Source organism: Acanthisitta chloris, unplaced genomic scaffold (assembly GCF_000695815.1).
Source record: "Acanthisitta chloris isolate BGI_N310 unplaced genomic scaffold, ASM69581v1 scaffold15126, whole genome shotgun sequence".
Taxonomy (NCBI): domain Eukaryota; kingdom Metazoa; phylum Chordata; class Aves; order Passeriformes; family Acanthisittidae; genus Acanthisitta; species Acanthisitta chloris.
This window is the reverse complement of record NW_008677760.1, coordinates 11,385-22,230: the sequence shown is the minus strand read 5'-3', so window position 1 is coordinate 22,230 and position 10,846 is coordinate 11,385. Positions and strand designations below refer to the sequence as shown.

The 10,846-nt window shown below is 43.1% G+C and overlaps 1 protein-coding gene across 1 annotated transcript in view; it reads left to right on the top strand.

Annotated features, from left to right (window-relative positions):
- Positions 1–865: 865 nt before the first annotated feature.
- Positions 866–10,846, top strand: part of ZMPSTE24 (zinc metallopeptidase STE24) — a gene marked incomplete at its 5' end in the record, with an annotated part of 18,688 nt that continues 8,707 nt past the window's right edge. The window contains 4 exons of the mRNA XM_009076642.1: positions 866–1,012; positions 3,854–3,940; positions 4,551–4,667; positions 8,651–8,803. Coding sequence (XP_009074890.1) covers positions 866–1,012; positions 3,854–3,940; positions 4,551–4,667; positions 8,651–8,803 — 504 coding nt within the window. The remainder of the gene's footprint in view (positions 1,013–3,853; positions 3,941–4,550; positions 4,668–8,650; positions 8,804–10,846) is intronic.

Genomic DNA, 10,846 nt, shown 5'->3' with positions numbered 1-10,846 from the left:
ACCCTGGAAAAGGCACATCCCAACCCCCTTTTCTTACTGCAGAGTGTGAGATTATACAGCACGCAGTGTCCCTTCGGTCAGGCCCCGGCTGTCACCTCCCAGCAGTATCTCCACCCTCAGCGTGCCCGCTGGGCAGGGCAGGGCCAGTCCTTGCCAGGCTCGGCGGGACACGGGTTTTCCGGCGGGACACGGGTTTTCCAGCGCCACTCTGGCCAGGAATGCGGAGCATTTTCGTGCACCCATCCCTGCAGAGGAGCTCAGAGGGCAGGAGCGACCCTGCGAGCCGGGACTCTGCAGCCTGGTGCCTTGGACAGAGCGAGGCTGTTTTGAAGTGACAAAGGGTGGGAGCTTTTCAGTAAATATACTGAAACGAAATAAGACAGCAGCAGGAAAAGACTTAATCTTTACAAGTTCTAGGGTGATGAGTTCTCTACTAAGAATGAAGCAGCACCTGGTTTGAGCAGCCACACTGTGAGGATCTGTGCGCTGGGGAAGTCGAGTGGTTTGCAGGAGAGGATATGTATGTGTTTGGTTTCAAACTCTGCCCAGTCATTACTGTGGTGCCCTAAGTTACATCCTGTGGAAAAATCAGTTTGTGTGATCCGTATTTGAACTATTCTAAATAAGTTAATAAGCAGCAACTCAGTTCCTGGTTATAATATAATAATCATACTTCAGTTTTATATTTAGCACAAGATAGAAAACAGAAATTTAGGAACATTTGTTACTTTGTGTGTTGCTTTCTCTTTTTTTTCCAAACTTTCTGTGGTGGCTCATGGGTTCATGTTATATGTTACTTCTAAATCTTACTTATTTCCTTTAAACTATTAGATGTTGACTTTAAGTTTCTTGTTCAATCTTTCAGAGACGAGTGTACAGAACAACCACACATGTGCCACAGGAGCTGGGACAGATCATGGACTCAGAAACATTTGAGAAGTCTCGTCTGTATCAGCTGGACAAAAGTACCTTCAGCTTTTGGTCAGGACTATATTCAGAGGTTGAGGGCACTGTAAGTACCTTTCATAGGATGTTTTCATGTGCATGGACTGTAGAATACTTTGGTTTCAGTGATCCCATGCAGCTGTGTCTCTGGTCTTCTGGTGTCTTATGGCAAACACTGATATTTGCAGGCCTGGGATTCTGTGTTCCTTGTTTGGGTGGTATTTGCCATAGAAAAAGAAGCAGCTTGCTCCAACAGCACACTGTTCCTCTTTGCAGTGCTGAGTCATACTGCCAACTACAGCCTTACCTTACATCTAATTGTATGTATTATATTGTGTTATGGTTTCCATTGCCATGTAATTAAGCAGCATTAGAGTTCTGTAAAGATGTTAAAATACAGACCTTTCCCTGTGATTGGAGGGATGCAGCTACTTTGATTTTTAGATAAAATTTAAGTAGGAGGTAAGCAGAGCAGCCTGTGAGAACAAGGACAGTACCAATGGACACTTCTGGAGTGTAAGAACAATTGCACCGGGCAAGTGATGTTCAGATACACGAAAAAACAGAACCATTGAGTTAGAACAAAGTATTTACATGTGTAATTTACAAACAGTCTTAAGAGATGAGAAACCTTTTCCAACTCACTGCTGAACTGCATTGCTCATCAGTAGCACAACTGGGTACCAGAAAGAGTCCTGAAGTGCCTGGCATCGCAGAGTAGAATTGGAGTATGATTCTACTTCACAGTGAACTTCAGGAAGCAAAAATGTCAGTTATAAAAGACAATGAAAATAGGATTCTTAAACAGTGTCAGTCATATAACTGTGAAATAATGATGCAAACCCAGTGCATAAGACTTGTGATTCCTCTTAACTTTCACATTTCCTGATCGCCTTTGTACAGCCCAGCCTATACTTCATTTTCTTTTCTATGAACTTGTAAGGGTGTTGTATCAGTGCAGTGTGTTATTTTCTTCTTTCTGGGCTCTTGATATACTGAGTAGAACCCAAGACAATTTTTATGTGAATTTGAAAAGCTCCTTTGTTTCAGATCAACTTTAGAGGCAGTGTTTCGTTTGAAAATCAAAGCAGTGGGTTGGTGGGCAGGGGGAGATGGTACTGCCTAGCAAGTTTAAAAGGTTCTGAAGCTTTATCTTAATTTCAAGAGCTTTAACCAAAACAGCTTCCCTTGTTGCTTTTAAGGAAAATATACATGATTGGAATGAGCCTCTTTTGCCATGGAATTTAGTGCCTTGCTATTCAAAGAGCCGTATCCCCAGTCTGTGCTTATTTTCACCCAGGCCTACTGTTGTTACGATCCCCCACAACATTGTGGCCACTAAGTTGGAAAGATGTGGCTTTGCCAGATGCACTGTTAGATGAATGAAGAACTGGCTGGATGACTACATCCAAAGAGATAAAGCCAATGGCTCAGTTTCCAAGGGGAAACCAGTGGTGGCTCTCAAGGGTTTGTAGTTGGGCAAAATACTGTTTAATATCCTCAGTGGGACTCAGCACACCTTCAACAGGTATGCAGCTGACACCAGGCTCAGGATGGAGCAGCTGATGGGTAGGAGGGACAAACGCTGGCAGGTTGGAGGAGGAGTGGAGGACATGTACAGTTTCTGCTGTACATGTCTGTGATGGTGAGTTAATGGTCCTGTCTGGGATGCTGAGCTGTGTCTTTCTGTTTCTCAGAATCCATCCTGGGATTACCAGATTGCAGTGCAAGTGAGGTGACCTCTACTGTCTGGATTTGCCACTTCCTTAGAGCATGAACTGCATCTTGTCTCGGCTTTGGAAACTGCCTGAACTTGAAAGAGGCTGTTGTGGCCAAAGCTGATGAAACTGGATGTCAGTTTTGCAAGCTTTTGCCTTTAATAGGTAGCAGTGTGATTCATTAACCCAGCGAGTTAGTTCAAGAGGAGGTACTGTGTTAGAATTACTAGTAAGCTTTATTTCAGACATTCATTAGTTGTGGGTTTTTTTAAACTAATAAAGAGTATCAACATCATGGTAATAGCTGTCTTGATTCAGGGGTTGGTACCTCTGGGATTTCCAGGTCTGAAGCTTGTAGGTAGCCTTCAGAGGAGAAACCAGGTTGCGTTGGTCCTTCTATCTCTTGCTGACACTGAAAACACACCCTAACAGATTGGGAGAGTAAGCCTTTCGAAATAAATGAGTAAATAAACCCCTGGTACTTGAAAACTGATTTTTATATGTATAGTGATGCATCACTTGCTAAGAAAGGGAACCTGCAGTTGAGCTGTGACACGCACTGCCAGCCCCAGAGGGAGCTGCAGGGAGCACCTGCTTCAGTAGCTCTGCCTCAGGCATTTCCTTGATGGTGTTCCCAGTGTCCCCTCACTGTTTCTTGGCAGGCTGTATGGCAGGAGGCATTGTAAGCAGGCACAAGGAGGAGGGCATGAAGCTTTCTTCAAATGTCTGTGGCAGCTGCAGTACTGAAAGTAAAACTGGGCCCTGTCTCTGGGCAGGGACACCATGTGAGCTTGCCCCGTCCAGCACCTGACTGAATCCTGCAGCCCCTCTGCCTGAGAGGGTCAGTTACACAACCACGGGGTACAGGAGCTGTAAGGTCTAATGAAAATACACCTTATGTCTGAGCCAATGCAGCAGCAGCAAACTCCACAGAAAATAAGCTTTGAAATGTACTGGTATTTCCCAGGAAAAAAACAATGACCTACTCTCTACTTCTGTGGAGTAAACATGAACTATTGCCAGATATTCCAGGTTTGCTTCATCACTGATGATCAGAGGGGGGACAAAAAGCCTAATTATGAAACTTGTCTTATTCACCCTTAAAAGGTCCTTATCATGCTGAAATTTTAGTACACTAAGATGCCAGTGTGTTTCATACTGCCTCTGTGGTATGTGGTTTTGTTTTCAAGATGATTCTCCTCTGTGGAGGAATTCCTTTCCTCTGGAATCTGTCTGGTCAGATCTCTGGTCAGGCTGGGTTCGGACCAGAATATGAGGTAAGAAGGCTTTAGATTTCAATGAAAACATTTGGTCCATATTGTGATAATTTTTACTTTTAACTTGGCATTTAATTACAGTTGGATTTAGCTAACCTATGATACAGTAAAAATAACAAATCGATTCTGATGGACATAGTGATTGTGTGAGTCTGAGAACTGGTGACAGTATGTGACCATTAAACTAGCATACTAATTAAAATTGCCTTTTATGTTAAAAGCATACAACTCTAGAAGTTTTAAGTCAGACGAGGGTATGGGCAGCTTGGGTTTTTGGGAGCTCTTTATGGGGGTGTTGTCTTTTTACTAGTCCTAGATTTGATCTTCCTGCACAGTAAATAGGTAAGAAATTTGAGGTTACTGCTTACGTTGTCTTTGTGCTGTGGGCGAGGCATGTATCCAAATTTGTGTCCCAAATCCTTAGTAAGCTCTTCTAGTGAGCAATAATCTAATCATCACTAACAAATTATTTCTGTAAATTTATCTAGCTTTGTCTTCTAACTGGTTTTGGTTCAACCACTGACTTAAAGTCCATTTTTAATACTCAGAATATTTATGTTAGTACAGGTTAACAAATATCAGGTGGGGTTTTTTGTGCTTTTTTTTCTAGATTGTTCAGTCATTGGTATTTCTGCTGCTTGCAACACTCTTCAGTGCAGTGACTGGTCTCCCATGGAGCTTATATAACACATTTGTCATAGAAGAGAAACATGGCTTCAATCAACAGGTACTGCAGAGAGCACTTGTGCTGACCTTATGGTTTCAGAGTGGTTAGATGGACTGGTCTGTCCATATCTGTGCCAAAGATCATTAGTTTTAGGGACATTTCTACTTGAACTGCATAAAAATCAGAGTAGTGACAGTTTGTGGCTGTTGTGGGAGTGCCTGTGCTGCAGCAGGCTGTGAGCAGAGATGTGTGTGCTGGGCATGGGACAAAGGACATTTCATACCTCAGCTGTTCATTTTTTGATGGATGTTTTTTTGCCCTTCATATGCCCTTCCTGGGAAGTCTGGCTCACTACTTGACAGGGGCACTCCTGATTTACGGCCATTGATCAGTTGAAAGAAAACTGATACATTAGTTTCCTCCTCATTTTCTTTCACTTAACTGATTTCTTATATTAGCCTTTACAAAACTGGAGAATTCAGTTCTTCAGTTGTACTTCTGTTAGATCCTCACTTATTATCACCCCTGACTTCCCTAATTTCTTTCACCAACTTAGTTTAACCTGTCAGTATCAGTTTCTCATGAGATCAGATACTCGTTTCATAGAATCATAGAATCAGAATTTTAGGGGTTAGAATGGACCTTACAGATCATCTAGTCCCATCCCTCCTTGCTGTGGGCAGGGACACCTCCTCACTAGATCTGGTTGCACAAAGCCTCATCCAGCCTGGTCTTCAACACTGCCAGGGTCAGGGCAGCCACAGCCTCCCTGGGCAACCTGTGCCAGTGTCTCACCATCTTTACAGTAACAATTTTTTTTCTAATATCTAACTTAAACTTCCCCTCCTTCAGTTTGAATCCATTACCCCTTGTCCTATCATGGCAGTTCCTAACACAGTCGCTCTCCGCCTCCCTTATAGGCCCTTCTGATACTGAAAATTTGCTGTGAGGTCTTCACACAGTCTTCGCTTCTCCAGGCTGAACAGCCCTAACTCCCTCAGCCTGTCCTCATAGGGGAGATGCTCCAGTACTCTTAGCAACTTCCTGAGCTCCTCTGGACTTGCTCCCACAGTTCCATGTCCTTCTTGTGTTGAGGGCACCAGAACTGCATGCTGTATTCCAGGTGGGATCTTACGAGAACAGAGTAGAGGGGAAGAATCACCTCTTTTGACCTCCACACTCCTTTTGGTGCAGCCCAGACTGCTCCACTGCAGGTCATGGTGAGCTTCTCATCCACTGTCACTCCCAAGTCTTTCTCCTCACTGCTGGTTTCAATTCCTTCTCCACCCAACCTGTAGGTGTGCTGGGATTGCCATGGCCCAGATGTAGGACCTTGCACTTCATTGAGAGAAGAACCTCAACCTGGGACACACCATTAGCCATTTCATGCCAGAGCATAACAGTTGTTTTCTGCTTTTGGGCCCAGCTGGTATTGTCTACAGTATTTCTGTTCCAAGTCTCCTAGGAAGTTGTTGTTTGTTTCAATAGAATGGAATTTGGATGGTAGCAAATAAGTCTGTTTGGCTCATTTTAATGTCAGTAGAGATGCTCTGGTATATGCCAGTTCCATCTTGCAGTTTCTATGGAGGCAGGAAGACTGAGCAAGACCTAAACAAGTGGAATCAGTTTGTTTCTAAACTTATTATGTTTCTGGTAAATTGATAAACTGATGTTTCTTATTCTGTTTTGTAAAGCAAGAAAATAAGTGAGGAAAAAAGCTTTAGATGCAGTGATCCAGTTTGCAGCTTGTGAAACAAAACTGAGTGGCATCTGTGTGTATTTCTAGAAAACAGCAAGGCTTGGTTTGGCTGTGTCACCTCCTCCTCTGACGTTGGGATACTGGGCCAATGGCAGCTCTTGCTCCAGCCTTTGGGAAACAGATGTGAAGATTGTTCTAATTAGTCATAAATCTTGAACTTGTGACCAGCTCAGAACTCTTTTTATACTCCATTTAGCTCTCTAGTCTTGTAAAAAACTCTTGGGCTTCTAAAAACCCGTGTGTAACTTGGGACAATCCCTTTTTTCTCTCACCAGCTGGAAATGCTCGCCCTCAGAACAGCGGTGCCCGCAGCCACTCATGTCCCAGGTGCTGCTGAGGTGTAGTCTGGGGGATCCCCCTCCCTTCTGCGTATTTACAGTGAGCTCACTGGCAGGCTAACATCTTGCTCCTAGCAAGGGAGGAAAGAATGTCCCCATGTTTCCAGAGCACGAGTCAATCAATCTTTTCTTCAGGGGAAATACCTGTTTAATGTATTTTGATTGTTCTCTGCCTATCACTTCTGTTTTATAGTCCTTCAAAATTGCAAGGACTGGCAATTTCCTAATTCTTGCAGCATGCTTATGCCCTGGCCTAGCCTGGCCATCCTTTTGACATTCAGGATCCTTACACACACATTAATAGCCATCTCTCACTCTTGTCTCTCATATCAATCCTGGCCAGTCACATCAGACCTGCACCTTCATTGCTTCTCCTGCCTTAGTGAGGAGTAAGTTCCATCTTGGTGCAGGATCTGCAAGCCCTTTATGTCCAGCACACAAAAGTCCAAAGACTGTCAGTAGAATCAGAGCCAACTGGTAGAGTAGCTGATGGATGGAGACTTGATCAGGCCCTGCCTCTGTGCAGGAGGAGAGTCAAACACTGCACTTAACAGCTTGGGCTTCTTTAAAAATGCCTTGAGAGCTTGCAGAATCCACGTGGTTTCTTTGTGTGCTTTAGGGAGGGTGAGCAGGATTCTGGGTATATCTAAACATGCTCTCCTTGTTGCTGTGCTCTCTGAATGCTTCAGTGTTGTCAGTGCAAGCACTGTGCCTAAGCAAACAAGAAAAGGAAGCCTTGGCACTGACCCCCATGGGAGTGACTGTGGGGGTTGACTGAGCCACCTGCACAGCATCTTTTACAAGGGTTTTTTCACTGCAGTGGTCCTCATGCCGAGAGCTGAAGGCTGAGTCCATATCCAATCCAGGCTGAGGTACCAAACGTCTTACACAGTCAAATCTCCATCCCTCATTTCAGGCTGACGGGCTGAGTCCCCTAGTGAATGAGCCACATTCACACCTGGTATGAGGCCAGACTGGAATTTCTAGCAAAGATTCTCAACTCATCTTCAGACAGACTCTTTCTGCTCCAGGAGTGGCTTGCAGAAAATTAGGATCTCTCCAAGTCACATCAGCCTTAGAAATTAGGCAATAATGAAGGACACCATGCAATTTTCTAGCTCTACTCCTAGACTGTGGAGCTGGTAATAAAGATTTAAAATGAAAATATGAGATAAATGGATCATAGTTGACCTGTTTTTCTTTCCAGATGAGTTCTTTAAAGTAGTATGAGCTCTTTAATACATCCTTGTTGGAAAGATCTTTGCTTAATAGGCTCTTAGAGCTGGATGGGTGTCTAATCCTGTTGCAGAGTCACGGAATCAGATTCATTCAGATGGAGGTATTAGAAATTTCTGTTGCTTCTGTTAAAGTTAGACTAATTTTAAAACCTGAGACAGCTACGTGAGTAGTAACTGTATGTCTTTGGAAGCCTGGACTAGGATACCCAATGTACTGCTGAAAATCTGTAATAGGACTTGGAGATATTTCCAGTTAAGACATTCAGCGCAGCGGAACTGAAAGTTAAGAAGAATGGAGGCATCTGTTCAAAGAGAAAACATTTCACAGTAGCTGTGTTTCTTTGAGGATTTCTTATGCTCTAAGAATTCCGTGATGTCTGGGATATAGTTTGGTAAAGGAAGTAAGGGACAGATCTGCTTAAATTTTTCCTTTCTCCTTTAATGAATGGGCAACACAAGATGAGGGTTTGGTCAGCCCTTACTAAGAAAGATGCATCTGCATGGTCTTGGTTCCATGTGGGTGTAAGGAGCTACCAGGAGAGGAGGTGAAAATGTTCATCACCTTTTTTGGCTGACTCCCAGTTCCCTATCACATTGGCATTGCTGTTTTGCCATTTGTCTTATCTGAAGGGATCATTCCACTAATCACAGTGACACATCCATATTTACATTGACATATCACTGATGTCCTTTATCCTTTCTTTACAGACACTGGGATTTTTTTTTAAGGATGCTATCAAGAAGTTTGTCGTGACTCAATGTATTCTGTTGCCAGTGACATCCCTTCTGCTTTACATTATTAAAATAGGTGGAGACTACTTCTTCATCTATGCCTGGCTCTTCACATTAGTTGTTTCCTTGGTGAGTATATGTTTGAGTTTCTTCCAAATTATTATGAATGAGCTGACTTGCCTGACTCAGCATGCTGAGCACAACTGAAAGGAAGTGGAGAAAAATCTAAATCTGCGAATTTTAGTCCTCAGGGCACTGCACAGTATGGAGGAGAGTGGCAACATTCCAGTCCTGGTTCTGCTTACAGAGCTGCTTTTAGCTGATGGTTTGGGGCTTATGTAAAAGGATTTTTTACATACGTTGTAAGCATCTCATGTTTTCTATTGTTACCATAAGCTCTGAGGGCTGTATTTTTGTCTGTTTCAGCATAGTGCTGTGCTGTGTCTTTGTTCAATATAGAAACCATTGCTCACCCAAGACAGGAATTACTAAAGTACTGTTGTATATAGTCATTCATTTTTAGATTAGCTAAGCACCTTCACAAGTAAAAGAATGACATTAGAGATGTAACAAAGCCTGCCACATTAGCCTAACAGTACATATGTATTTGTTGGTTGCTAGTATTGTTGCTTCACTGATGCTAAATGTGTAATGGAAGTAAAACCTGTATGAGTTAGATGTCTGTATGGCCATTAACTCTGTCACATGGCAGTCAGCAGCATGTGTTTCTGAAGAGCTCAATGATAATGGTGTAGTGGCAGGAGTGCCCACTTAGGTGGCAAGTCCAACTTTTAATTGCTACTTTGAGTTGTGTCAGGCTTTGGTTTGTTTGTTTGTTGGCTTAATTATACAGTGTTTCCTGTCTCGTGCTGCTGCTCTCTCCAGTCCAGGTGTCCTTTTGCTCTGACGTCTTCCCCTTTTTTGTTTCTGAATGTATTCTGAAGAATCATAGTGTTAGGTGTCAGAAATTCCAGGTCACATGGATTGAAATCACTGTTCTGGAAAGATTTGTGGAGGCAGTTCTTAAAGAGCTGTTCTTTTTCTTGCAGGCCTTGATCAGCAGAATGTTTTCAAATCCTAACTCAGCATTTGAGCTACTACTCTGTTAATCTGCAGGAAACAGTCCATACTTACCGACTTTACTTATGTAGCCTTGTTATTTGCAAAATTGGATATTAGTTCTTTATATGAAGGCTATAAAGACTTGCTTTTTCATAGAAGGATTAAGCTGGAATTTGAAATAACAGGTGGTCTTAGGATGTAAGAAGACACAGGATGTTCTGAAATGGCCTGTCCTCATCCCTACACTGATTTTCATTAGCTTCCTATATACCAGTCATTGACTGTATTTATTCTTGCCAACTTTTCTTTAAAATATAGATTGTAAAAAGTGTTGTATGATCATAGTACCATAGAATGCTAAGGGGTTGGAATGGAGCTCAGAGATCATCCAATGCCAACCCCCTGCCCTGGGCAGGGACACCTCCCACCAGAGCAGGTTGCTCAAGGCTCAGCCAACCTGGCTGTGAACACTGCCAGGGTTGGGGCAGCCACAGCCTCCCTGGGCAACCTGGGCCAGTGTCTCACCACCCTCACAGGGAAAACTTCTGCCTGAGATCTAATCTAAATTTCCCTCTTTCAATTTATCCCCTTGATCTTTCTGAATGCCCTTTTATAGTCTTTATGGAACTTCCAGGTTTCCAGGTTTAGTAGAAAGAAGAGGTGTAGGTGAGTAGTACCTAGCACTAAATTTCAGGAAGAGAACCAGAACATACTCAACTGGTGCCACATTTCTCTCCCTCATCTTCCTATCACAAACTAATATTTTCTTTTTGCTCTGCCTGTGCCTCTCCATTGAGCTGTCCATGTAGATTTTCTCCTGATACTTTAGAACCTGATAAAACAGGCGTTGGCCTATCTTTTACATAACTAAAAGCTAGAAAATAAAACATCTTGTCAGAGCTACAAACGTCTGTACTGAAAGAATACATAGGAAGACCTAGAAGCCCACTTTTCTCCCCCTGCCACTCCCCTATGCCATTTTTCCCTGAGGACAGAGTGCATTCCCAGGTATTTGGTGCTCTCAGGTCTTGTCACCTCACTGCAGCTTTATAGGGTTTCAGGCCTTAATGTGAGGGTTTGAACAGCCTTTGACATACAAAATCACCCTAA